Source organism: Juglans microcarpa x Juglans regia, chromosome 5S, assembly GCF_004785595.1.
Source record: "Juglans microcarpa x Juglans regia isolate MS1-56 chromosome 5S, Jm3101_v1.0, whole genome shotgun sequence".
Classification (NCBI taxonomy): domain Eukaryota; kingdom Viridiplantae; phylum Streptophyta; class Magnoliopsida; order Fagales; family Juglandaceae; genus Juglans; species Juglans microcarpa x Juglans regia.
This window is the reverse complement of record NC_054603.1, coordinates 1,636,986-1,664,445: the sequence shown is the minus strand read 5'-3', so window position 1 is coordinate 1,664,445 and position 27,460 is coordinate 1,636,986. Positions and strand designations below refer to the sequence as shown.

The following is a 27,460-nucleotide window of genomic DNA, read 5'->3' as shown; positions in this document are numbered from 1 at the left end:
GACATGAATGATGAAACAATGGATGTTCAATGACAGATCAAAATAAGGGCGTAATGGCTAAATGGCTTGAAGCCTGAAAGGGGGAATTAGAAGCGGCGCAGCTGGTGATGCCAGTCGCCATGTGGATGTGGTCCCCACATCCAGCCTGTTGGAACCTGATTACACACAGACACAACATCACAAGTCTTCTCCCTACTCTTTTCTTTACGAGTCTTAACTCCGCTTCTCTCTCTCTCTCTCTCTCTCTCTCTTCCCCCTTCTCCACCGTCTCTCTCTCTCTCTCTCTCTGCCTCTCTTTTCTCCTCTCCAAGCAAACCCACCCTCACTTTACTGATGCAAAGCTAAAATACTAGAGTCCAGACCCAGAAAGAGAGATACAGAGAGTGTGAGTGTGAGCGATAGAGAGACACAGTTTAATTTGTTGTTCTATTTGAGAGCCATGGATTCCCACATCTATGGTGTCTCCAAGCTCGTATTTTTCTCCTCCTTCACCCTCTTCCTTCTTTCAATTTCGGCAACCCATGCCGCATTGCCTCAAATCCCAGTCTCTAAATCCTCTTCTGGTAGCTCGGGCCAGATAAATTCCAACTCGGTCCTTGTGGCCCTCCTGGATTCGCATTACACCGAGCTCGCTGAACTCGTGGAGAAAGCCCTTCTTTTACAGACTCTCGAGGAAGCCGTGGGTAAATATAACATCACCATCTTTGCGCCGCGAAATGAAGCTCTCGAGCGAGGACTCGACCCCGAATTCAAGCGCTTCTTGCTTGAACCCGGGAACCTCAAGTCCCTCCAGACCCTCTTGATGTTCCACATTATTCCCAGACGAATCGGTTCCGACGAGTGGCCCCGCGAGTCTTCAGGTACGGTTCGGCACCCTAACCTCTGTAACGATCATGTACATTTGAGTAGCCACGCTTCCGGCAAGAGAATCATCGACACCGCCGAGATTGTTCGACCGGACGACGTCGTCCGCCCCGACGGCGTGATCCACGGGATCGAACAGCTGCTGATTCCCCGATCCGTGCAGGAGGACTTCAACCGGAGAAGGAATCTGCGGTCGATTTCCGCGGTCTTACCGGAGGGCGCACCAGAGGTGGACCCCAGGACCCACAGGTTGAAGAAACCAGTAGCACCGGTTCCGGCTGGATCCCCACCGGTACTGCCTATTTACGACGCACTGGCACCGGGCCCATCCCTGGCTCCGGCCCCGGCGCCCGGACCCGGAGGACCCCATGGTCACTTCAATGGTATGCGCCAGGTCAAGGACTTCATCCACACCCTTTTGCATTACGGTGGTTACAACGAGATGGCAGATATTTTGGTTAATCTAACTTCCCTAGCCACTGAAATGGGAAGGTTGGTCTCCGAAGGATACGTTTTGACCGTCTTGGCTCCTAACGACGAGGCCATGGCGAAGCTGACGACGGACCAATTGAGCGAGCCCGGTGCACCGGAGCAGATAATATACTACCATATCATACCCGAGTATCAGACCGAGGAGAGTATGTACAATGCGGTGAGAAGGTTTGGAAAGGTCCGTTACGATACTCTGAGGTTGCCGCACAAGGTTGTGGCTCAGGAGGCTGATGGATCCGTGAAATTCGGGCAGGGAGATGGATCGGCATATCTGTTCGACCCCGATATTTACACGGACGGGAGAATTTCTGTACAAGGGATTGATGGGGTTTTGTTCCCAGCGGAGGAGGAGGAGGAGGTAAAGACAGAGAAGAAAACAGCTCCAGTTGTCAAGGTCGTCACCAAGCCTAGAAGAGGTATGTTACCGTTACCTTCCTCCATTCTTAAACCTGTGGTGTTGGTTAATTGCTTACATAACGTTCTATTGTTGTCAATTGGTGTTTTCAGTTCGCGTTTTATTCTTTCTAATGTTAGGCGCGCTTGAGTAATTGATAGTTTGATCTGATACTGGTTTTGAGTACCATGGCACATTCAGATGCTTTTTTTTTGGAGGGGATTAGATTATCAATGAAAGACGTGACATGATTTAATCTTTGAGTACGAAATGAGTAATATTAGTCGGAAATAGGTTATTCTTTTGCCGGTCTCTTACCGAACTTGGTAGGTTTGGCAAGAGCATGTAGAAGTTGTGCCGGACCCAGTTGTCGATTTCCGGTACTGCGGTGTTGATAGCCAATTGTGGTGGTGGGATGTATGGAATCATGGAACAGGAATTAATCATATATGGCTGCGTCTTTTGGCATCTTGACTGATACAAAGATAGGCCAGGCAGTATTGTTAATGCTGCACAACAGAGAAACTATTACCTGATGCCATCATTGATGGATTCAGTGAAAGTAGTCCTCTTTCTTGTACCTTTTTGTTGTGCTTCATTTAGTTTGGCCGTCTGTTTAAAGATGGGTTAGCTTTTTAGCTGGAAGCACTTAGGGTTAGTTTGTTTTGATGAGATAAAATTAAAGTTGAAAAAGTTAAATAAAATATTATTAGAATATATTTTTTAATATTATTTTTATTTTAAGATTAAAAATTTTGAATTATTTATTTTATTTTATATAAAAATTTAAAAAAATTATAATAATAAAATGAGATGAGATGAAATAAGATATTTTTAAATAAAGGAGGCCTTAGTTTCTGTAGTCGATACACCCGTAGGCACTCTCTAAGATAGAGAGATACAGAGTACCTGAATTTGTCGGTGAGAAGTAACGATGAAAGATGATCTCACAAAAGAAAGAAAGAAAAAAGTAACGGTGATTGTGAAGGTTCCTCAACTAATTCTTTCAATTATTTAAGGGGTTGATGGCCTTGCCACCAAGGAATCCGCGTGACTAAAAAAGCATTAAAAAATATAAAAATAACATAAAACCCTGAAAATCCAGGCCTGCCAAGCTGTGAGCCACATTCTGCCTCCCCCACCACGCCTTCGCTGCCAAGTGCCAACGAAAGCCTGTCCATTATTAATTAATTTTGCTGTCTTTTTAGGGTTTCTTTTATTATTTATTTCATATTCTTTCTAATCAGCTGGCATGTGCACCTTGTGTGTGTGTGTATAGAGAGAGAGAGAGATTTGACATTGAGATCTTATATTTGTCTTGTAATTTGGCTTAGTTCGGATATCAAAATTATTTCCCTCTTTCATTTTATTTTATCATTATAATTTTTATAAATTTTCTCATAAAATATAATAAATAATTTAATTTTTTTAAATTCTAAAATAAGAATAATATTAAAAAATATATTTTATTTAACTTTCATTTAAAACTATCTCATCTCATTTAACTATCAAAACCCGACCTTAAAGTTGAAGAATTCTATCTTAACGGGGACTTCTTCAAATAAAATAGATGCATGTGATGTAGATGGTTCACCTTGTGTTGACTTAAATTGTATATCTCGCAGGGAAATTGCTGGAAGTGGCATGTAGAATGCTTGGAGCTTTCGGTCAGAATTCTCATTTATCTACATGTCAATGAAAATGCACAAAACCTGTAAACACTTGATAAATGGTAAATACTTTAATCATCTGTTGCAATGTTCTCTCATATTTTAGGTTTTTGCTTATTCGGCTGAGTATTTTTGTGTTTATATGCAGTTGTAGCATAATTCCATCTAATAAAATGGATGCATAGATCATTGGAAGAGGGGGCGGCGTATATATCTCAACACTTCCTTGAAAACCCACAGAAGAGAGAGCTTTCACTGTTCTTTTTTTGGTTATAAATACTGTAATTACACACATAATATATATATATTTTTCCATTATTTTATCTCTTATTCATCGTCTCTGTATGCAAAATAACCCTCCAAGATCTACAATTTTCGTCACTCATTTTGTTTTTTTGTGAAATTGGACCTTCGTCTCTGTCGAAGAAATAAAGTTGCGATGGTAATGGTTGCTTGATTTGCAATTTTGATGATTTAGAGGACGACAAGAAATGGAAGAGGAGAAAGTAGAAGGGTTCGTATTCAAATACATGTAACTTTTGTTTTTGTTGAACGAAAAGCATCTGCCATCTGTCTAAGTTTAGGTTATTGAAGCTTCCCTATCCTACTTTTCTTCCCCTCACCGACAATATATTTTGGACTTTTGCATTGTCTTAAAAAAATGATAGATATAATAGTTACAATCGTAATTGTTATATAATTATTTTGAAAATATAAATAAATATGAGATTTATATAAAAATAAATTAATTTATTAATAATAATAATTTTTTAAATGATTATATGACAGTTACATATTTTACGATTATATATACATTACTTTGACTTTAATTGTATATGCAAAGCTCGTGGTGGGTAGATAATAAAGCTTCTATACTTAAATGGGGATGGAACATCTCTCATTCTTGATTGAAATATTTATCATATTTTAACGCATTTTAAATACTATAAATTGTTGATGAGATAAACTACCCACTAATTAATTTGAAGAATAGAATTCGGTTTTAATAAATTGTTCACTTTCAGTGTCAGCCTAATAATGAGAGGATTGTACCATGTTCCTCTGCCCACGTCAGTTAAAAAAGAGAGAGGTTTTACATTAGGAAAATATTATATTATATAAAAATAATCATATAAATCGATATGACTTAAAATAATTTATCAGATTATAAAATTATTTTTATTAAAAAATAAATTTTACAGATTAGATAAAATCACATCAATTTATAAAATTATTTTTATATAATTCGTTTATAGATGTATCAATATCTTTTTATAAATTGATGAAATTATATTGATTTATAAATTTATTTTTACATAATCGACTAAAACATTTATAAAAAAAAAAAAAAACTAATTCCTTATTTTTATTACTATCCATTCGGATTCTAAAAGACGGACTGATATTTGATCCAAATTTCATCTTTGCTAAAATTTTCCCTAAAATTATGCAAAATGGAAAACGATATGCGTGGGTTGGGCTTGACTCGGCAGTTGAATTTCTTTACCATTTACCAATGGAAGATCCAACCTTTTCGAACTCCTGATGTTTGTGCGAAAAGGGGCCCCGGGATGGGTAAATGATGGGCTTAGACCCACTCTGCTGTTTTTCCTTTAAGAAAATTTTTTATTATTTTATTTTCATCCCATTAAATATAATGTATTATATTTATCATTATTAGATAATTATTTATTACATATTTTTTTATTATTTAATAATAATAAATATATCATATTTTAATAAAAATAATATAAAAATATGATATATAACATTACTCTTTACGACCCTACCATAATAATTACTGGTAAACGGAGATAATCTCAGAAATTGGATCGGGGAATTCACAGCTTGATTTTTCCTTCGTGGGTGTTCCTCGAATCCTTCACCAATTTCTGGAGCATTTTCTATTCCTTTTTGGAGGTAAACTAAAAATGGATTTGACTTTTTAATACTTGATTCAAATCCGAGCTGGTTTACGTTAGGTTCATACAAAAAGCATAACACAAACAAAAACTTTGTTCTGAATGTCAGTGGGTTCATCTGTGCAAGTAATCCATCGTGGAAAAGGCTCATGAAATGGAAGAACTGAACGTAGCAGGTAAATGTAATGTTCGTTATAGAGAGTCAATATACTAGTCCTTTTTCTTTTGCTTTATTTTGAGTTTAAATTATGAAGGTAATTTTGGAGTAATAATCTTTTATTTCAAAGATAATCCATTAATATAATTCCCATTATTTCTTTTTTCTTTTGCAGAAATTACGAGTGATAATGGAACAAAATCTTGCCCTACTCTTAAAATGAGATTTAATTTTAAAGGATAGAGACAAAGGCCACGGATGAGTGGGTCAGCTAGCTGAGCTGCCCATTCTCCTCCCTCCACACTTTCTGTTTCTGTTTCTGTTTCTGCTTGCTGATGGCACACTGAATAACCAGCTAGATCAGAATCAGCGTGGCTGGAGCCTGGCCAGTCCATCTAACACGCTTGTATTTGTACAGGGCAGGGATGAGTAATGTCAAACTGTATATTATGAAAGTATCACGCAATTATTTAAAAATAATAATAATATTTATTATTAAAAAATTAATTTTTTTTATATTAATATCATATTTATTTATTTTTTTCAAACAGATTGTACGAGACTTGTCAAACTTACAAAAATATAAACCTTTTATTTTTAAAACTGTTTTTTAAGATAAATAGATACATGAGACTAATCTTTGTATGGTAACTAACAAAGTACGGAAAGAATTTACAATAGCTAATTCTTAAAATCATGGTGTTATTGATTTTGTGTTGATTCTTGTTGATTTTGTGCTAAGTGTGATCCTTGCTGGTGTTGCTAATTCCTCAAGTTGGTGCATGGAGATATGTAATGTCTAACGTGTAAAAAATGATGAAAGAGTTCTCGTCCTAATGTTTTGGTAAAAATGTAGGCAACTTGCTGATGGGAGAAGGTATGAACAGTTGTAAGGAGGCCGACCGAATCTTATCACGAATAATGCAACAGTCAATCTCAAAATGTTTGGTGCACTCATGAAACACAGTATTGTGAGCGATGTGGTGGGTAGATTGATTGTCACAATGTAAGCTGATGAGCTCAGAATGAGTGAGGAGCTGTTTCAACCAGGTGAGGAGCAAGTGGTGACGGTCATGGCACGATATTAAGCTTTAGTGGAAGAATGTGCCACTGTCGTTTATTTTTTTGTACGCCAGGAAATGGACTCATGCCTAGATGAATGAAGTATATCCTATGATGGAGTAACGGATAGTAGGACAGCTGGCCCAATCTGAATCAGTGTAGGCAATAACATGTAAATCGTTGGAAGAGGAGGAAAAAATGTATTGCCCTAGACTACCTTTGATATAACGAATAACACGAGTGACAGCTTGCATGCGAGAAACAAAAGGAGCATGCATAAACTGATTGAGGATGTTTACTGTAAATACAATATCAGGATGTGTGATAGTCAGGTAGATGAGATGCCCAACAAGTCATCAATAGGTACAAGGATTGGGAAGAAGAGTTATGTCGTGATTGGTGAACTTTAAGTTTTGTTCAATGAGAAAGTGGGCGATCCGGGCACCATGTTGTCCATTGTCAGATAAAATATCAAGAGCATATTTTTGTTAATTAAGGAATATGCCTTTCGGTGAACGAGCAACTTCGAGACCAAGAAAATATTTGAGAGGTTCGAGATATTTGGTTTTGAAGTGTGTGGAGAGAACACCTTTGAAAATCTCGATTTGTGATAGAGCATTACCAACAACCAGAATATCATTAACATAGATGAGAACAATAGTGATACTGGTGAAAGTGACCAAGGTGAATAAAGCATGATCTGTTCGAGATTGAGAAAAACCTACAGCAAGAAGCACAGTGGTTAGTTTAAAAAATCAATTGCGAGATGCTTATTTGAGGCCGTAGGGGGATTTGAGGGACGACAAACACGGGTCTCCCCCTTGGGACAATAACTGGGAGGTGGTGTCATGTAGACTTCCTCATCAAGTTCACCATGTAAGAAGACATTGTTGACGTCAAGTTGATGAATGATCTATTGTTGCGGAGCAGCGACATCCAACAAACACCGAACAGTAGTCATTTTGGCAATGAGAGAAAAAGTCTCATAGTAGTCGAGGCCTTTAACTTGAGTATAGCCTTTGGCTATTAACTGAACTTTGTATCTTTCGATGGAGCCATCCGCTTTAAGCTTAGTTTTAAATATCTATTTACAACCAATAAGTTTCTTACCAGGAGGTAGTGGCTCAAGTGTCCAAGTAGAATTATCTTCAAGAGTACGAAGTTTAGAAGACATAGCTTGACACCAAAGGGAATTACGAAGAGCAATAGAATAGCAGAAAATTTCAACAGAAGTAGTGAGAGCAATAAAAAAAGTAAGGTGAAAATGTGGGAAATGAGAATATACAAGAAAAATAGATAAATGGTGATAAGTACCTGAGGATGTTGTGGGCTTCGTGTATAGGGACGAGCAGACATAATTTTGAAGATATGCTAGTCGAGTAGTTATGCGGGGAGGGTAAAGAGAAGTGGGAGGATGGGTTGGGTTAGGGGTACTCATGGAAGAAGTTGGAGAAGGAGACGACAATATAGGCTCAGGGACAGAGAGAGGAAGGACAAGGAGGGATGTATGTGTAAGATCAAGAATTTTTTGAAAGAGAAACTATTGTTCATGGAATGTGACATTACGAGAATAGAAGATGGCTTGAGTGTCGAGATTATAAAGCTTGTATGCTTTATGAGTGCTAGGATAGTTGAGAAAGACACTTTTAGAGGCATGAGGATAAAATTTATCACGGGAAGTATGGAGGGCTTGAGCGTAACAAAGATAATCGAACACGCGAAGGTGATCATAGGTGGATGACGTGTCGAAAAAAAGTTCAAATGGAGATTTGTTTTGGGGATACGACTTGGTGTATTGTTGATGAGATAGGCAGCAGCGAGGACACATTCACTACAAAATTTCAAAGGTAAGTGAGCTTGAAAACAGGGAATGCGAGCGACATTCAGGAGATGCTAGTGTTTACGTTCCGCAAAGCTATTTTGTTGTAGAGTTTCAGCACAAGTACGTTCATGAATGATGTCGTGATCATGAGGATAGGTTTGAATTTGTGGGAAATAAATTCTTATCCATTATCAATTCTAATTATTTTAATCATGGTATTGAACCGATTTTGGATAAGTGCAAAGAAATGCATGAGGTGAGTATAAGCCTCAGATTTATAACGCATGAGATAGATCCAAATAGTGCATGGAAAATTATCAATTATTGTAAGAAAGTAATGAGCACCACATAGTGAATAAGTATGATAACCACCTCATATATCACAAAAAATGTGATTAAAAATAAAAGTACATTTATTAGCATGAGAAAGAAAATGTAGTCTTGTGTGCTCAGAATGAGCATATGCATCAAAATCAGATATAATACATGGATTATTTAAAAGACTAGGAGTAATTAAGCGGGAATGATGACCTTGGCATTGGTGCCATAAGGTTTTATTCGCAGTAGTTTGCGTTGAGAGGGCCATAATGGGTTTGGGCCAGTACACATAAAACTCATTGCAAAGCTCACCCGCTCCAATCAACCTCGTCGAGTGTGGGTCCTGAAAAAAACAGTTGGTAGAGGAAAAATAAACAATACAATAATGATTAGTTGTAAGCTGAAGGACAAGTAGGAGATTAAAAGAAAATCGAGGGACATAAAAGACATTTTGCAAACTTAGGGTTGAGGTAAAAAAACAAGTGCCGACACCTTCTATATGAAGTGTGTGGCCTATGGGTAAGCGGACGTGTTTCTCAGAAGAGGAAGAAGAAGGGTTGGTGACGAGGCTTCGATCGTGGCACATGTGGTTGCTGACACCACTATCCATGACCCAATCACGACTATTGTCAAATGTAAGAAATGAGGAAACATTACCCACAAAGTTGGCTAATGAGGTGGTCTGAGCGAGTAAATCGAGCAACTTTTGGTATAAATCCGCTAACAAACCATGCACCGACGATGAAACAGAGGAGGTGGAGGCTTGATTAACCACTGGCGACAAACCAGAGGGTGGTTTGCCAAAGAGAGATGGTCGCTGCTTGTTTCGTGGTTCTCGGTCTGGTGGGGAACCGACGATCCGCCAGCAACAGTCACGCAGGTTACCTGTTTTGTCGCATTCCATGCATTGGAGGGTGGGTTTCACGAAGCCAGTGGAGTGGACGACAAAGACCAATGAGTCTGATGATGGTGGCCAAATGTGGAAGAGACGCTGTTGCTCTTCCTAAAAAGGAATAGAAAAAATATCGGTGATGGGGGAATGAGTTCCATGGCTTTCTGCCATTTGGAAAAATTATCCCTTATAAGAAGGCCAAAAACAAGTATAAAGCTAGAAGAATCAGATGGATGAAGGAGATACATGGAGGAATAAGGATGGTTAGGGTTTGAAGAAGAGACCATGTAGGTAGTAGAGAGAGGATCGTGGTTAGGCTGATACGATATCAAACTTACAAAAATATGAACCTTTTATTTATGGAACTGTTTTTTATGATAAAAGAATTGACAAATAAATAGATATATGAGACTAAGCTTTCTATGATAACTAATAAAGAATGAAAAGAATTTACAATGGCTAATTCCTAAAATCATGGTGTTGCTGATTTTGTGTTGATCCTTGTTGATTTTGTACTAAGTGTGATCCTGTCAATAATATTTGCTCACTTCACGACTGTAAATATTATTTATCTTTTTTTACTATTCAGTAACCACGATTGTCTTATTTTTTAAAAAAAAATTAGAATAATAGGTCCTTGGATTATTTTATGGATTTAGCCATTGAGCATGGACAAATTATCTGACAACTTATTATTCCAAGTTGTTTTTGTCAATTTGGATAGTCCAAAGCTTACATCATGTCCGACTAAATGCATCATGTGTTCCTAAGACTATATCAGAACAATAATTAATTAAAATAATTAAAAAAAATCAGTTTAATTTAAAAAGTGGGTTAAGATTGATAGACAATTTTTTTTTTTTAATCATAACGCGTGAATCGAGAAATCTGCATTATTTGGTTAAATGTTGAAAGCCCACTTTCAACATTTTAAATGTTTTATTCTCATTTTATTTTACAATTTTCATGCTTTAATTTTTTTCAGACTTATCTGTATTTTTAGTTTTCGTTTTTTAAAATATTTGGTTTTATTTATAATTTTCTTTCACTTTTCCTTTTTTATATCACGTGATACGATACTTTAAAAAATTTAATTATTAAAAAATTCTACTCATCATTCTCACAAACTCACGCCACATATTATACAAAATTTTTAATTTTTTTCCTTTTACTAAATATATAGTGTATGAATAATTAGTAGAAGAAATTAATTAGTTTAAAAAGAATAAAATAAAAAATTTAAATTTAAAAAAAAATTAAAAAATTAAAATAAATATAGTGTGATATGTGAGAACAAGCAAAGCATTAATAATTTAGTAACTAAAAGATAACGGGAGGACACATTTGATTAAAGTTGAAACAGAAAATTTATAATGATTTATAAGTCCAAAAGACAAATCACGTTGGTTATTTAAATTTGTCTAATAAAAACGTGTAAAATCATTAAATATTATAGTATTTCAATTAAACACATCGTCGATGAGACTCTGACAGTGACAAAGTATCTGCTGTCAGATAGAACGTCGCCGTTTTTATACATTACCCACAGAGAAGCCACCAAATGCACGCATCCCGCGCACGCTAAAGGCGACATCTGGAAATTTGTAAACTTGGAGTAAAATTGAGGGTATTTATTTGATTTTTACATTCCAGCTTTCAGACACCGACACCTTTCCTTTTGAGCTCCTTCAGACTCGGCTTCTGCTTGGACACCTGAGCCTCACCCACCTGCACTTGATAGTTTTGTCCCACCTACCTTCTCTTATTTTTTATGAATAATGATAGGTTATTATTTTATTATTTAATTATTATCTATTTATTTTTTTATATTTATTTTTTTAAATTTTTTATTTTATTTAATAATTAATGAAGTACAATTAGTAAAATTATATATTTTTTAATTTTTTCTTAATAATTAAAGATATTAAAAAATATTTCAAAAAAATGATAAAAAAAAATTAAAATACACTTGAGTAATAAATAGATAGTATACCTATCACTATCATATTTTTATTATCATTCATTTCTCTTATTTTAATAAAATTGTAATATATTTAATTATTGTCACCTTGTCCTTCTATCTTATTGATATTACAATATTCATCAATTTCTTATGACATCACTACAATATATGATAAAAATATAATGATAATATAAAATTTTTATAATTATAGAGAAATTTTATAAAAATAAATTTATAAACTGATATAATTTTATATTATATTTTAAATTTTTCTTTATAATAAAAATAATTTTATAATCTAACGAATCATATTGAATCATGCTAGATTGTATTTTTACAAAATCTTTTTGTAATTAATTAATTTTTCATACTCTTAAGAAGCTAAATAAGAGGAAGAGAAATATAGTATTAAATCTATTAATTCTCTAAAATTAGAAAATCTTTGGATAATTTTGTTTTTTCTCGGCCTCTTAAAGTGTTATTGGTCATTATTACTCCATTCTTTTAATAAAAAAATTTAAAACACAATGTAAGTATTTATAAAATCAAATAAAAATAAAAATAAGATATTACTTTTAACTAATAAAGCAGCAGAATTTCGGTGTTTGCTTTGACATGAAAAAATGGTGGCTCAAAACAGAAAGCGGTGGCTTGGAGTTGGGGACTACCTAGGAGCTTGAAGCCGTCCAGCTCGTGATGCCTGTCACTACCGTGTGGGCCGTACATCCAGCCTGTTTGAACCCACCATAAAATGTCTTAGCTTTCACTTCTCTCTCTTCCTCCGCGCGTTTCTTCTCCAAGCAAAACCCACCCGCCCACTTTACTGTTTCAATGCTAAAACATCAGGCCAGACAGTGCGAGTCTAAGTTCTTGGTTTCTATGAGCGCCATGGATCTCCACCTCTATGGTGTCTCCAAACTTGTTTCCTTCTTCTTCGCCCTCTTCATTCTTTCAGTTTCGGCAACCCATGTGACATTGCCACAAAGTCCAATCTCTAAATCTTCTTCTTCTGGTAGCTCGGGCCAGATAAATTCCAACTCGGTCCTCGTGGCCCTCCTCGATTCGCATTACACTGAGCTCGCTGAACTCGTGGAGAAAGCCCTTCTTTTACAAACCCTCGAGGAAGCCGTGGGAAACACAACATCACCATCTTCGCGCCGAGAAATGAAGCTCTCGAGCGAGGACTCGACCCCGAGTTCAAGCGCTTCTTGCTCGCTCCCGGGAACCTCAAGTCCCTCCAGACCCTCTTGATGTTCCACATTGTTCCCAGACGAATCGGTTCGGACGAGTGGCCCCGCCAGTCTTCTGGGCCGGTTCGGCACCCAAACCTCTGTAATGATCACGTATATTTGAGAAGCCAGGGTTCCGGCAAGAGAATCATCGACTCTGCCGAAATTGTTCGACCGGATGACGTCATCCGCCCTGACGGTGTAATCCACGGGATCGAACGGATGCTGATTCCCCGATCCGTACAGGAGGATTTCAACCGGAGAAGGAATCTGCGGTCGATTTCCGCAGTCTTACCGGAGGGCGCACCCGAGGTGGACCCCAGGACCCACCGCTTGAAGAAACCGGCAGCACCTGTCCCGGCCGGAGCCCCGCCGGTTCTTCCGATTTACGACGCATTGGCACCAGGCCCATCCCTGGCTCCGGCACCGGCGCCAGGACCCGGAGGACCCCACGGTCACTTCAATGGTATGCGCCAGGTCAAGGACTTTATCCACACCCTTTTGCATTACGGTGGTTACAACGAGATGGCCGATATTTTGGTGAATCTAACCTCCCTAGCCACCGAAATGGGAAGGTTGGTCTCCGAGGGGTACGTTTTGACCGTCTTGGCTCCTAACGACGAGGCCATGTCGAAGCTGACGACGGATCAATTGAGCGAGCCCGGTGCACCGGAGCAAATAATATACTACCATATCATACCGGAGTATCAGACCGAGGAGAGTATGTACAATGCGGTGAGGAGGTTTGGAAAGGTCCGTTACGATACTCTGAGGTTGCCGCACAAGGTTGTGGCTCAGGAGGCTGATGGTTCTGTCAAATTCGGGCAGGGAGATGGGTCGGCATATCTGTTCGACCCCGATATTTACACAGACGGGAGAATTTCTGTGCAAGGAATTGACGGTGTTTTGTTCCCAGCGGAGGAGGAGGAGGAGCTGAAGACAGAGAAGAAAACAGCTCCAGTTGTCAAGGTTGTCACCAAGCCAAGAAGAGGTATTGTACTTGTTAAGTTCCTCCATTATTGATCGGTTAACTTCTTATGTAATACTGCTAGTTTCTTTGTTTAATTAGTTCGTGGTTGGTTCTTTCTAATAATAGGCGCGGGCGGGTAAGTAGTATGGGTTAGTTTCATCCGGTACTGAATTTGAACACCAGGCACAGTCATATGCTTTTTTGGCTTAGGTTAGTAGGGGAAACTGAAACTTCCGAGTTGATGGGATATTATTTGTCGGAGATATGCTATTCTCGTCCCAGTTATCCCGACCAATTTCAGGGTTTCTGTTTGGTGTGAACATGTTGGGGATGATGGGTTTTGACCTGCGTTGTGTTGATAGTGGATCGTAGTGGATTTTTGGGTTTCTGATGAGAGCAACGTTGAGTGAATTAAATGTGTCGGTGAGAAGTGAAATGGAGATGATGCCACAATTTTCGTGGACTAGGTCCATGCTGAGGAGGAGTTACTTAAGTTTTTACGGATGTGATGTAGAACTAGAAGGTTTCTATCTTGTGTTTGACTTAAGTTGTACCTAATTTCTTATGACAGGGAAGTTGCTGGAAGTAGCATGTAGGATGCTTGGAGCTTTTGGACAGGATTCCCGTTTATCTACTTGTCAATGAATATACAAAACCCAGAAGGAAAAATGATGTCTTGTAAACAGTTCATAAATGGTAAAGACACCTCCTTTACATTCTTTCTAATTTGATTCAAATAGGTTTCCTTAGCTAAGTAATTTCTGTTATATGCAGTTGTAGGATGAATTCCATCTAATACAATGGATGCATAGTTAATTGGAGGGAGCGTTTACGTTGCAGAAGAGAAAGGTCTCTGTTTTTTGGCTATAAATACCATAATCACGATTTTTTTTCCCTCTTTGATCCGCAGTCTCTGTATAATGCATAAAACAACCTCCCAAGATGTTGGAATTTCATGACTAAGCTGTGTTTTTTTATTTTGGCCTGTTTGTGAATCCATTGCTCGTAAATCACACTGAAACGTAAATATTCTTTACTGTCATATTAAGATTGTGTATGAAATTGGACTATCGTATTGGTTTGGGATGTACATTCTCCATTGAAGTTGAAACTGTGGTGACAATTAGGTTGGTGGTTGTGCGCTTTATTATTTTGCTGATTGGAGACAGCAGAGCTGATGGGTCCTCTAAGGATGTGGTGTTCCTTGTCATTTAGTAATAGAGATGAAAAACAGGCTGTAGGTCAATTGTTGGTTAGTTTTTGGGGCATGTTCATTTAGAAAAAAAAAAAAGAAAAAAGAAAAGAGAGAGATATAGAATCTGAATCCCATATATTAGCTGTAGACAATATTAATTATTGGGGGATTTAAATATTATATTTATATGCAGAAAATATCTGAAATAGACCGAGCCTGGTTCTGATACACAGCTTGGTATGTAGCTGAGGCTCGACGACACTGTCGTACTTTTGTTTGCTCACCCAGAATATTTTTGTTTTTTACATTGGTATATTAGTATGAAATTCAGTGGTTGGAGGGCATATTCTCAGGATTTGGTTGGGGGGTTAGAGTCCAAACTAAACAAACGCTGGATTTGATTAGAAAGAAATGAAACCAAATGACGGTGGCTATGAGACCAGACAATGCGATCAACACGTGAATAATTGCTCCCCTAAAACATTATCGGGTTTGAGTAAATTTTGACTCCAAAAACATTAAAAGAATCTTTCAGTTTGGTCAATGATAAATTGAATACAACTTAAATGGATGACACGTTAAGGCAGGTTGGGAAGATAAACTAAAAAAAAAACAGCAAAACCAGCTTCGGCTATAAAAAAATAAGACGAGGAAGTTTCGGAGCGCACACGCTATGATGCATTGCATCGGTACTTTCGACATGAGATTGAGACAGAATTTTTACGTATACAAAAGCCATGCCTGATGAATTGTAAACCCATCAAAATTGCCAAGGGCAGGAAGTACTGTAATGAGGAAGAAAAAAACTGCAAAAGAACCTCTCTTATTGGATGGTTTGGATATTGAAATAATTTTATTTTTATCTCTTTATTACGATCTTCATAAAATATAATAAATAATTTAATTTCTTTAAATATGAAAATAATAATAATATTATAATAATATTTTATTTAACTTTTAATTTTTATTTAAAATTATATAATTTCATCTCATCATCTAAAAAGGACCTTAACCTCTCTTTCCGTACATAGTGTGAGAATTGAGAAAGAGTTAGTCCATATATAATCCTCAAATAGAAACTACTCATACAAACTCATACAGTTATGTTTAAAAAAATTTTAAAATTTTAATAATATTATTTTTAAAATAATGATTTTTTTTCTTTTACCCCTATTTATCAATGTGACTGCATACTTAGTTTCTTACTCAGAATTGTAAATAGAATTTTTGATTAAAAAATAATTAGTACAAATCTTAAATGGATAAATTTTATATAAGTAATAATTAGATTCCATCTTAAAAAATATAAAAAAAAAAATTATTTTTTTACAAAAAAATGTGTATAAAATTTATGAGACTTCTGTCTGACCATCAACTCATCTTAATTCATCTTAATTTATTATTATATTTTTTTTAAATTTTAATACAAAATATAATAAATAATTTAACTTTTTCAAATTTTAAAATAATAATAATATTAAAAAATAATATTTTATTATTTTAACTTAATTTAATTCAATTTAATTTACTTAATCATCCAAACGAAGTCTAAGATTAGGCAATTATAGCGTTCAAGATAACCTCAGCCTCACGCAATCCAATCTTTTGTCGTATCCCACCACTTGGAATGATGATCAATAAGCTCTCTCATTCGCACTTGCATCTTCTCGAAGAACACCCTTTCGAAATGCTTATTGAACTGATGAATTAAAACGATGATTTTAACCGACTTTTTAAAATATTTTTAATAGTTAAGGAAGTGGATATTATTAAATTGATGTATCTTTAAAAAAAAAATTACAATTACGATAATCGGTTAGAAGCATCGGTTGAAACTATCGACTCTAGTGACAATGTCCATCCCAAAAGGAGTCTCATCATTTTATACGATAATGGCGTGGGATTTTGACATCCTAACCATTTTTTTCATCTTAACTTCGAGTTGCAAACAGACTTTCGTTACCTCTAAATCCAACAAGTAATTAAAGTCCATTACCATAAAACCTGTACATAACTAGAAAAATCAGAAAAAATAGACCTGTCGGTTGTATTTAAGATCCCATGTCATTTAAATGAGAATTGACTAGCTAACTTTAAAATTATTTGGCAGTCTAAGGGTAATTATCCCTTTGATTTTGAGCTTGAGAGCTTCAAAAGTACTCTTTACAATGTATAAATTGTTTTGAAAAAATTATACTCTCAAGTTGATATGTAGAACACCCTTAATAAAATACTTATATAATATAATTTAATTTTAAATATAAGTTTTAAAATTTTATTATTATAAATCAAATTTTACCATTTAAATGATATGAATGACGAGTTTTACTCAACGGCTTAAAAATAGAATAATTCATAAAAGCTCCAAATTGAATATTATGCTGAAAATTATCTACAAATTAGAAACGTTATTAGTTTTAAAGAATGATATTTTACTCCCATCCTATCTTGAGATTATGTGATAGTGTACTCCAAAACTATATAATAATTATTTAATTGGGATTTACTATGTAATCAGTCACTATTTATTCTTACACTCTATATCTATAATTTTTCATAGAATGTGAAAATTTTTTTTATAGGGTATGAGATATTTTTTATAAGGTGTGAGGTGTAAGATGATGAATTTTTCTTTGAGATATATATATCCCTAAATTCTGTTATATGGGCCTGTGGTGTTTATTAAAAGGGCCCAGGACTATACATGGGCCAGGGTTCCGCTATTGGAGTATTGAGTTTCCTTGTTTTTTCCTTATAAGCCCTGAGCTCATGTAAGCGCCATCGAAGCCCCTTCTAAACCCCCAATTTCGTTGTCTCCCGCGTTCCTCCAGGCAACTTCTCTCCCGCTTCCTGGTAACTTTGTATCTGTTGAACTGAAATTTCCGAATCCGGTTTTAAAGAGTTTCTAAAACTTCATCTGAATTTGATTGGGTCTCAGATAACACCTGAAATTGCCCTCGAGTGTTTCATAGAAGTAATAACTTTGAATTGCTTCTGATTTTGTATCACCATAAACGTTGAGAAAATTCTTCCGACACCTCGGTATCTAGGGTTTTCTTATGAAATTTCCTAAAATTGCAGCACCTGGAGCTAAGTTTATGCCTGATTACTTGTGGTGAATTCGAACTTACACCTGTTTACACAAAGTCACTGCATATAGCCAACAACCAACATCAAAGTCTAAGGCTAGGTCTGTTTCACTTAGGGTTTCTTTTCCGGGTTTATATTTTATAGTTGTATGTGTGCGCACGTACTTATCAAAAAAAAAAAAAAGTGCGCGCGCGAGCTCTTGGGTGCTTTAGGTTAGCTGTAAGTTTGATATCTATTGATTCTGTTTGGACTTAGAGAAAATGTAGGATTTCCGAGTTTGATTTGCAAATATATGTTTTCTATGCACGTGCCTTCGATTTGGAAAAGAAGTAAGATTGTTTGTATTTTTTTGGGCTGTAAAGGCATACTTGTGGAGAAAATTTCAAGTTGGAACAGAGATATGAGAGCGTCATTTATAATCCATAAGCTTTGACACGCGCGTGATGATTTATAATTCGTGAGCTTCTGATATATATTTTCATCTCTTTTCCTGTGCACCCATATATATGTCCCTGCCTGGCTGATGAGGAAACACTGCAGCGCTAAAATTGGTTGGAGCTGTTATAATTATTATTCTTTTTTCATACGAGTAATGCTACACTTCCTATTCATTTTATCACATTTGCTTCAAACCGGCTAACATGGCATGGCGTGGGAATTTGCAATTTTTTTGAAAGATTTTCACTCTGAAATTCATCTAACTCGATCTTTTCTTCAGAAGATTTCCTCCAATGGCAAAGGATCAATCAATCTCAGTGAAAGATGCTGTTTACAAACTGCAACTTTCCCTCCTTGAAGGCATCCAAGCCGAAAACCAGCTTTTTGCTGCTGGATCTCTGATGTCTCGCAGTGACTATGAAGACGTTGTGACTGAGCGTTCAATTGTAAACCTCTGTGGCTACCCTCTTTGCCGCAATCCTCTGCCAGCTGATCGCCCTCGGAAGGGACGCTATCGCATTTCCTTGAAGGAACACAAGGTTTATGACCTACAGGAGACATACATGTATTGCTCTTCAAGCTGTGCTGTTAACAGTCAAGCTTTTGCTAAGAGCCTGCAAGATGAGAGATGCTCAGTTTTGGACTTGGATAAACTTAATGAGGTTTTGAGGTTGTTTGGGAGCTTGAGTTCAGACTCCAAGGATGGTTTGGGAAAGAATGTGGATTTAGGATTGTCTGGCTTGACAATTCAGGAGAAACCAAAAACCAAGGTTGGGGAAGTGCCTTTGGAGGAGTGGGTTGGTCCATCAAATGCAATTGAAGGCTATGTTCCACAGAGGGAACGCAGTTCCAAGTCCGCACCTTTGAAAAATCCCAAAGGAGGTATGATCTTTAAAGTTTCATCTTGGAGCGTGCATCTCTTTTTAAGTGTGACACTTTCGTTTGTTAGACCAGATCCATCACAGATGTGCGATTGTTAAGTTGCATCTTAAAGAAACTAACGTTCACTTAGGTTGCTGATAAAAGTGGGAAATAACTTTTAGCATCAAAATGAGCTTGGATTGTATGTTGCAGGGTCCAAAGCTAGACATACCAAATTGAATAGTGAAAAAGACTTCGTCATCAATGAGATGGACTTCATCAGTACTATAATCACTGAAGATGAATATAGTGTCTCAAAAATGCCATCAGGTTCAACAAAGACTCCTTCTGATGCTAAAATAAGGGAACCGAAAGGAAAAGTGAATTGTAAAGACTTGGAGGATCGAGTCGCCATCCGTGAAAAACCATCCACTCCCACAAAGAATGCTGGTGAAAGGAAATCAAGAGAATCAAAAGGGGAAGAGAGTAGAATGGCCACCAAAGGTGATCATAGCATCATAGGATTGCCTTCAACTTCAAACCCCTGCCCAACTAGTTTCAGTGTAAGTACTGCAGAAGCAGAAGAGGAAGCTGACGTTGAGAAGGCAGCTATGTCAAAGGAAACTACGCTCAAATCCTCTTTTAAACCTTCAGGTATGAAAAAAACTGGTCGCACTGTTACCTGGGCTGATGAGAAAGTTGATGGCAGTGGGGATGGAAATATTTGTGAGGTGAGAGACATAGAAGATAAAAAGGAAGCTCCTGAAAGATTAAGTGGTAAAGATGTGGAAGATAATGATGAAAAGTTACGCATTGAGTCGGCAGAAGCTTGTGCAATAGCATTAAAGGAGGCAGCAGAGGCTGTTGCTTCAGGAGAATTTGATGCCAGAGATGCCGGTAAAGCACTGTGTCTTTAAGTTTGTGTTATCTTACTAATATTTGGTTTGATAGCTCTATTAAAGTACTGACCTTTTCTTTTCCTGTATTTTCTCGCATTCAATATCCAGTCTCTGAAGTTGGAATTATTATATTGCCACATCCACAAGATGTGGATGAAGGGGAATTGATGGATGACATTGATATGCTCGAATCTGAACCAGCTCCTTTAAAGTGGCCGAGAAAACCTGGGGTTCCACATTCTGAGTTGTTTAACCCTGAAGATTCGTGGTATGATGCTCCGCCAGAGGGTTTCAATTTGACCGTAAGTTTCTCTGTCCTAAACAGGGCCACAATCATTTTTGTTTCACTAATTTTATTAATGTCTGACTAGATACAACCTTTTTGTTATTCAGTTATCTCCTTTTGCCACAATGTGGATGGCTCTCTTTGCATGGACAACAGCATCGTCTTTGGCTTATATATATGGAAGGGATGAGAGTTTTCATGAAGAGTACCATTCCGTTAATGGGAGGGAGTACCCAAATAAGATTGTCTTGGCAGATGGTCGTTCTTCTGAAATAAAGCAAACTCTTGCTGGTTGTCTTGCTCGGGCTTTGCCAGGGCTAGTTGCTGATTTGAGACTGCCAGCACCAATATCTATTTTGGAGCGAGGATTGGTATTGATTTTGAACTTGTCAGTTTGCTGGTTGTCTGTTTTCCTTTTTTCTAAGGGATGTCGATACTACCCTACATGACAGTCAAATGCTTTTTAGACTTGCTTACTTCATTTTCTAATTTTTTGCAAAATATCATCTGAACTTAGTGTGGTTTATACAGACATTAGATGAGATTTTTGATTGGTGAACGATCTCTGACAAGTTCTTATGCAGGGGCGCTTGTTGGATACAATGACTTTTATGGATGCACTTCCAGCTTTCAGATCGAAACAGTGGCAAGTGATTGTTCTTCTGTTTATTGAAGCTCTCTCTGTTTGTAGGATCCCTGCACTTACCTCACACTTGACTAATAGGAGGATGTTTTTGACAAAGGTGAGACCATACATTATATTGTGTTATCATCTTATATGTTTAACTTATGGTGAATTCTCAGTAGCGATATGTTATGCTTGACAAAACAATCCGTGTTGGATTTACAGTTGGGTATTGTACAGAGATAAATTATGGTAGTGCAGTTAGGTGTTATATACTTCGTTGTTATTTATGAGAGTTTATTTAGATTTATTATATTAAAAGAATGGTGATTGCTGATCAGCCATCAGGTCCAAAGAGATTGAATTGTTATATGAGGCTATTTGTGAAAAATAAAAGAAACATTTGATGTTGAATGTGAAAAATCCAAGTTCTTAGGAGTACCGGCAGCCTAATATTTAAGATAGAACTCTGGATGTAGAGATACATGAGATACCTTTATTTTTTGAATTTTGTCACTGTGGATTCTATTTTTTACAATGACTGATGTTCACTGCTTGTTCTGAGTGAGGAAAATTTTAACCAGACTCCTTGTTTTGTTGGCTAAATAGGTGTTGGATGGTGCCCAAATAAGTGTGGAGGAGTATGAGATTATGAAGGATCTAATGATTCCTCTCGGCAGGGTTCCTCATTTCTCATCTCAGAGTGGAGCTTAATTGACTGAGAAAAACGTCAACTACGAATGCAAAAGCAATTGTATGTTTATATTTCAATGGTCACCATACTTGGTTTTTGTTTTATGGGACCAGCAAAATGGTTTCTTTCAAGCACCGAGGAAAGTTTGATTTGGCCACGAAATCAAGAAAATTTGATACCCTTGTTCCAAACAATGAGAAGAAAGAAAGCCTTGTCAAATTGCCACCTTATGTAATGAGCGGTAAGAAAATATTTCTCTGGTTTTGTTTAACTGTATATCTTCATAATGAACAAGTGCTTACCTCTTGACTCCCTGATCTAATGCAAAACAAGGAAAAAGAAGGGCTTATCATCAATTGCCTGCAAATGATGATATCATTCAGCTCTCAGCCGCAGATTCATTAACTTAAACTACGCGTGAAAGTGGAATAGATTACTGCGGCAAACACCTCCATATGGCAATGATACAACGATGCAAAAGAGACCGAGTATAATTATATCAACTTGTAGATTAACAATATATTCGACTTGCACGCTTTTCTCAAACCCACAATATCACAATAACAGGGAACTCTCTTCTTTCTGAAAAGTTTAATGAAACTTCAAACTTTAAACCTATGAAATATAAGGTCCAAAATGATGTCTTTAACGGTAACCTCCAACGGAAACTTCATGTGGCATAATCTCGAGGGTAGGTGAATTCAGAACCGTTGCATTGTTGTTCTGGGCGGTATCCACTGCAGATTCTGGGTCTATATTATCTTTGCATTCCGAAAGACACTTACACGGGTTCTGGCTTTCTTCATTTTCTCCCCTGGATGCTTTATCTTCTCCCGGGGCCTCTGTTTTAGACTTGGCAGGCTCTTTTTCAGTTTTAGTGGCAACAATTTTCCGAGTCTGAAGCTTGGGTTGGGACTTTCTAATCGGTTTCTTTGAAGCAACAACATTTTTATCAGATTCTGCGCGTAACCCTTTGTTTGAATCGCTCTGTTCTCGGTCAGGATCTGGGCTACGACAAGACCCACTGCCTTCTAAAGGGTTGTTTACGGTAATGCAATTCTTGTTCTTCCCGAGCTTCGGAGATGGGTTCGGACGTGGGCTAGGATCAGATCCATCACCTTCAGAAGAGTTGTTTATCACGGTCACAGAGCTCTTTCGCCTTCCCAGCTTTGGGGATATTGGGCGTGTGATTGGTATCTAGGTCAATGAGTAGACGCAGGGTTGCATATACAAAAGAAAGTAAGGTACTACTATTCCATGAAGTCACAAAGTCAGGCGTAAAAATGAAAAGACGAGTTACCTTCTTTATTTCAGTTCTTGGAGGTGGCTCTTTGTAGAAGCTTGGCATCGGTGTAGCTTTAAATGTCAGGCTTTTTCTCAGTCGCTTGATCTCCGCCTCCTGGTTTTCCTGCAAGATACCCAGAATGAAAATATCAAATGGGACAGACATGATGAGATAGGAAGCCCGAAGAAAAACAGATTGATGAAAAGAAAATTATGTTTTAGGTGGATAAAAATAATGTCCCATCACCTTTGATTTTGCTTGCAAGTCAGTTATTGCAACTTCTCGGGCCTGAATCTTCATTTCTAATTTTGAAAAGAACTGGTCAACAAAAATCGAAAGTGATCAGTGTTTTGCATTTAGAAAAGGAAAAAAATCTTAACGAAGACTACAGTGCATCAACAACCTCCTTTCGCTTTTCAGCTCGTTCCTCCAACCTGAAAGAAAATCCTAAACTGCTGCTCCTCCGCTCACGAGGAGTCGCACTTCTGATAATAACAACAAATAACATTACGGGAATTCCAATGTAATAAAGAGAAAGTGGCGAGAAAAATGAACGATGATGCTTGCAACAAGGGGAAAAGGAAAGGAAAAGAAATGAAAAGAAAGAACTCTGATCAAGAATCATACGAAGTTATGGAACGAACATCATCCTCCTCTTTCACCAGCAGTGCTGCTTTTATAGAATTCAAGTCCTGATTAACCGATGATCTGCAATCACATCACATAACAGCCTGAGAATTATTCAGCGAAAAACAACGCCTCTCCCGAAATCCATAACGAGATTATTTTGACAAATATCGTAACTCACAGGGATTCCTCAGCAGGAGGGCAGTTACTAGTTTTATTCGAAGAACCGGACTTCCCAGGCTGATCCTGGCATGAACTTACTTAGCACAGAGTAGGGCATGAAATGGAAGGACCATACTGACGACAAAAATGAAAAAACAAAGAAAGAAAAAATTACCACAGTGCGTCTAATACTAGGCATGGATGCTGAAGAATTCCGCCGACCAGAAGCTCCACTTATTGTTGTATTTGCAGCCTTGGAGGGGATTCCGGTGGATGCAGGGCTATTTGGATGATTTAAACTGGAAGCTACGTGTCTTTGAGCATGTTTGGCTTCTCTTTTCACTGGATACACATCAATGCTCTTGTTCGTAACATCAAAATGACCACCACTTGCTGGGAAGGAAAGACTCTGTGAGAGGACTGATTTCCGGTTTCGAGAAAATGGAGTCGTGGCTTTCAGATTTGCTTTATCCTTGGCCAGTTTATTGGTCTTTGGAGAGTCCCCATGTAGAGTTCCGGGTTCCTGACAGCAAAAAGATAAATAGACCCAAACTATTAATACAAGGTGCATCCAACATGGGAAAATTCAGCTAATGTGAGAAAATTCTTTGAACAGAACCTTCGTGGATTTTGAATTTTTACTTGTAGAGGCTGTTGCAGAGGCTTTAACCATCACTTCAGCAGGATTAAAGCTTTCAGCTTTCTTGACTGGTTCAGATATTCCATTCATGGAGGAAACTTCAGCGTTATGGACATTCTCACTCTTTTTGTTCATGTCCACAGCTGATTCTTCCACATATTTTCTCTCAGTAACACAACTCTCATCCACCAAAGTGACCCCATTTTTAGACTCCATTGCGTGACAGAGGCGTACAGATAGGAAAGAATAATTTCTGCAGAACCAGTCAAATCTAATTGTCAATACCGCAGTATGTATATATGTATGTACGTATGTACGTATGTCTATTGAAGCTCTTCCTTCACACTAGCATGCCTCCTTCATCTAGTATTGGTTTTTTACAGTAACAATTTCTACGCATCACATTCACGAAAATGCATGCAAGCTCCAGATCGTAATGGCTTTCCTTCTCCCCCCATGATACATTCTCAAGCCTTTCACTAGTATTTCCCCTCCTTCCCCCACCATGCTTCACAAATAACTACGGAAATCCCTCCAGTAAAAGGAACATCTGCGCAGCACTAACCGTTTCAAAATTCAGACCCCTTTTCCTGAATCCACTGAACATCCCACCCCTCTTTCAAAATCTTCTGGATCTTTCATAATACTTCTATAGATGATAATCTTCCGTAAAATGATAAGAAAACACACGCACACGCATACCAATAAAGCCAAGTTCGTATGATCAGTATAACATGAGATTTTTAGAAGTAAAGAATTTCACTTTCTGCCCAGATATGAAGATCCCGAATCTTAACATCTTGCACTTCATTTGCTCAGGCAATCAAACAAAGGATTAATAAAATCATCATAGACTGCAAAGGTTTTACAAACAATAGCACATCGAGTTGAGGATACTTAAAATTGAATGATAAAGAACAGATACCAATACTACCTAGCTACAAATCAAACCTTCAAAATATACAAAATAGAGGACAAACAAAGCAACCGTGTTTTTGAGAATTCGAAGCCCATTTATTGGAAGCCAAAGAGATGCAATGCTAAAAGTGTTTCGGCATGTACCTAGGAAAACTTGGGAGTGTGAGAGTTTGGACTTAATATTAAATAGTAGCCTCGCTGGCACGGCGAAACACTGAGCTCAAGATGAAGATCAAGTATTTTTCCAAACCTGAATGATGAGGATAGAGATTGAATAAAAGATTGTTTGTTGCATGGGTTTATAAGCCTGAAATAGAGTGGAGTTTGTAAGAAAGATTGAGAGTGGTGTAGATTAGAGGCACTAGCGAAGTTGAAGTGCTTGTGATAGTTGAGCTCGAAACTTCGAAAGTCACAGCGAGAGTTGCTGACAGACACTCCGCTGGTTTTTGGTACGAGAGACACGCAATAGACAGAGAGAGAGAAGCTGAAGAAGGGACGAGTTTTTCAATGAAGTGAATGGAATTATAGGAGTGATAAAATGACGGAACTACCACTGGATCTAATCATAGCTCTGAGCGTCGAGGTAGGTAAAGACATTTTTATTTTATTTTTTTAATTTTTCTGTTGGCACTTTGCAACGATACTTCCGAAGTCCAGTCATACTAAGCTATTAACACTCGTGGCTCACTAATTCCATTTTTTTAAGCTAAATTTTCATTATCAATCGGAAAAAAGAAGCGTTTGTCGTTCTTAGAGTATTGATATTGGCTTTATCAAAACTCTAATTAAATGTAAAATATAATAAATTTTATTAAAATATAGCTATATTAGATTAGCTAAATAAATAAGTGTGATGCTTTAAATTACAGTAAGTGGATGAGTTTCTTTAAATTTAAAGAGTTACTATTTACTCATTAAATCTATTTTTTCTTTACTTTTAATCTTCAAATGTCTTTTTTATTTACGTTTAATCTCTAACCGTCTTGTAATAATAATATAATAATCAAATTAAATTATTAATTAACATATGATTAGTGTAATTGTAAAATATAAAAAAAAATAAAAATATTTTTATTAAAAAATAATATTATATTATTATTTTGATGAATTCAATGATTAATTCAACGTGAGATTATGATTAGAGAGATTTTAAATTTATAAAAATCATATACTTTTTATTAAATTTTAAAGATAACTTTAATAAGACAATGTTAATGTCCAAGCAAGGACATGATAGTCACAATTCTGGAAATGGACCATTGACAGGAACTTGACATAAGTTATAACTGAAGGAACTGTTCGAAAACGTGGGTTGGGTTTGGGGACGGAGTCTGTATATGGGTGAGTGTTCCCGTGGGTGATGACATGGCACGACGAAGTGACATGATTCGCCTTCCCACGTTCGGACAACCTCGACATGTGGACCCCACCTACCTTACCGGGTTTGAGCTGTCATAACGTGCGGATCTGATTATGGTGGGTGGGGGAAGAAATCTACGGATCATGCGGCTGGAGACGAATCATGACCAAAAAGTTAGTGGGACAACACCTTCACGTTTTGTTTGTGAGGTACAGAAACTTGCACGGTAATATTTGGAGATTTTGTGGGTGAGTCAGCTGCCGACATGGCAATCACAATCAAAATTGATACTCGTAACAAACATTAGTATAAAAAAGAATATAGTTGGTTATTCAATATATTTTCTAATAAATATGAGTCGACTCAATAAAATTCAAATTTTCAAAATTTTAAATTAAGACAGATATGTAAATTAAGATTCTCGTATCGGACTAATTTACTTCATTTTATTTTGTGAAGTTTTACATCGAGTCCAATAAATTATTAAGAATAAAAAAATTTAAAATAAAAAATAATATTACTCTATGAAATAAGATAATCATTGGGTATTTAATTCAACAGCAATTATTATTATTATTATTATTATTATGTATAAGCATGTGTAGAACGAGGTTAGTTACCTATG

The 27,460-nt window shown here is 36.9% G+C and overlaps 3 protein-coding genes and 1 pseudogene across 9 annotated transcripts; 3 read left to right on the top strand and 1 right to left on the bottom strand.

Annotated features, from left to right (window-relative positions):
- The first annotated feature begins 229 nt into the window (after nt 1-229).
- On the top strand, nt 230-14,841 carry LOC121268304 (fasciclin-like arabinogalactan protein 17). 2 transcript variants are annotated; one of them, XM_041172517.1, is made up of 3 exons: nt 230-1,772; nt 3,376-3,482; nt 14,530-14,841. In XM_041172517.1, exons 1-2 carry the CDS (start codon nt 440-442, stop codon nt 3,447-3,449), a joined length of 1,407 nt encoding a protein of 468 aa, XP_041028451.1. In that variant the 5' UTR covers nt 230-439; the 3' UTR covers nt 3,450-3,482; nt 14,530-14,841. The 2 variants fall into 2 exon arrangements, with proteins under 2 accessions (XP_041028451.1, XP_041028450.1); XM_041172516.1 differs by lacking the exon at nt 14,530-14,841 and adding an exon at nt 3,569-3,750.
- LOC121268303 lies at nt 12,329-14,841 on the top strand (annotated as a pseudogene).
- Nucleotides 14,842-17,706: 2,865 nt separating this feature from the next.
- LOC121267688 (putative RNA polymerase II subunit B1 CTD phosphatase RPAP2 homolog) lies at nt 17,707-22,149 on the top strand. Of its 4 annotated transcripts, none has more exons than XM_041171684.1 (7): nt 17,707-17,803; nt 18,762-19,360; nt 19,553-20,236; nt 20,347-20,540; nt 20,632-20,895; nt 21,109-21,267; nt 21,759-22,149. In XM_041171684.1, the coding sequence occupies exons 2-7, from the start codon at nt 18,772-18,774 to the stop codon at nt 21,861-21,863; spliced, it is 1,995 nt and encodes a 664-aa protein (XP_041027618.1). In that variant the 5' UTR covers nt 17,707-17,803; nt 18,762-18,771; the 3' UTR covers nt 21,864-22,149. The 4 variants fall into 4 exon arrangements, with proteins under 4 accessions (XP_041027618.1, XP_041027619.1, XP_041027617.1 ...); XM_041171685.1 differs by having other exon boundaries at nt 18,759-19,360; XM_041171683.1 differs by having other exon boundaries at nt 17,757-18,140.
- Nucleotides 22,150-22,398: 249 nt separating this feature from the next.
- LOC121267689 (protein WVD2-like 4) lies at nt 22,399-25,968 on the bottom strand. Of its 3 annotated transcripts, none has more exons than XM_041171688.1 (9): nt 25,620-25,968; nt 24,537-24,810; nt 24,093-24,440; nt 23,937-24,001; nt 23,756-23,836; nt 23,532-23,610; nt 23,375-23,446; nt 23,144-23,251; nt 22,399-23,040 (listed from the first exon to the last, which is right to left on the bottom strand). In XM_041171688.1, exons 2-9 carry the CDS (start codon nt 24,771-24,773, stop codon nt 22,489-22,491), a joined length of 1,542 nt encoding a protein of 513 aa, XP_041027622.1. In that variant the 5' UTR covers nt 24,774-24,810; nt 25,620-25,968; the 3' UTR covers nt 22,399-22,488. The 3 variants fall into 3 exon arrangements, with proteins under 3 accessions (XP_041027622.1, XP_041027621.1, XP_041027623.1); XM_041171687.1 differs by having other exon boundaries at nt 23,532-23,613; nt 25,620-25,967; XM_041171689.1 differs by having other exon boundaries at nt 23,532-23,613; nt 23,937-23,995; nt 25,620-25,967.
- Between the last annotated feature and the right edge of the window lie 1,492 nt (nt 25,969-27,460).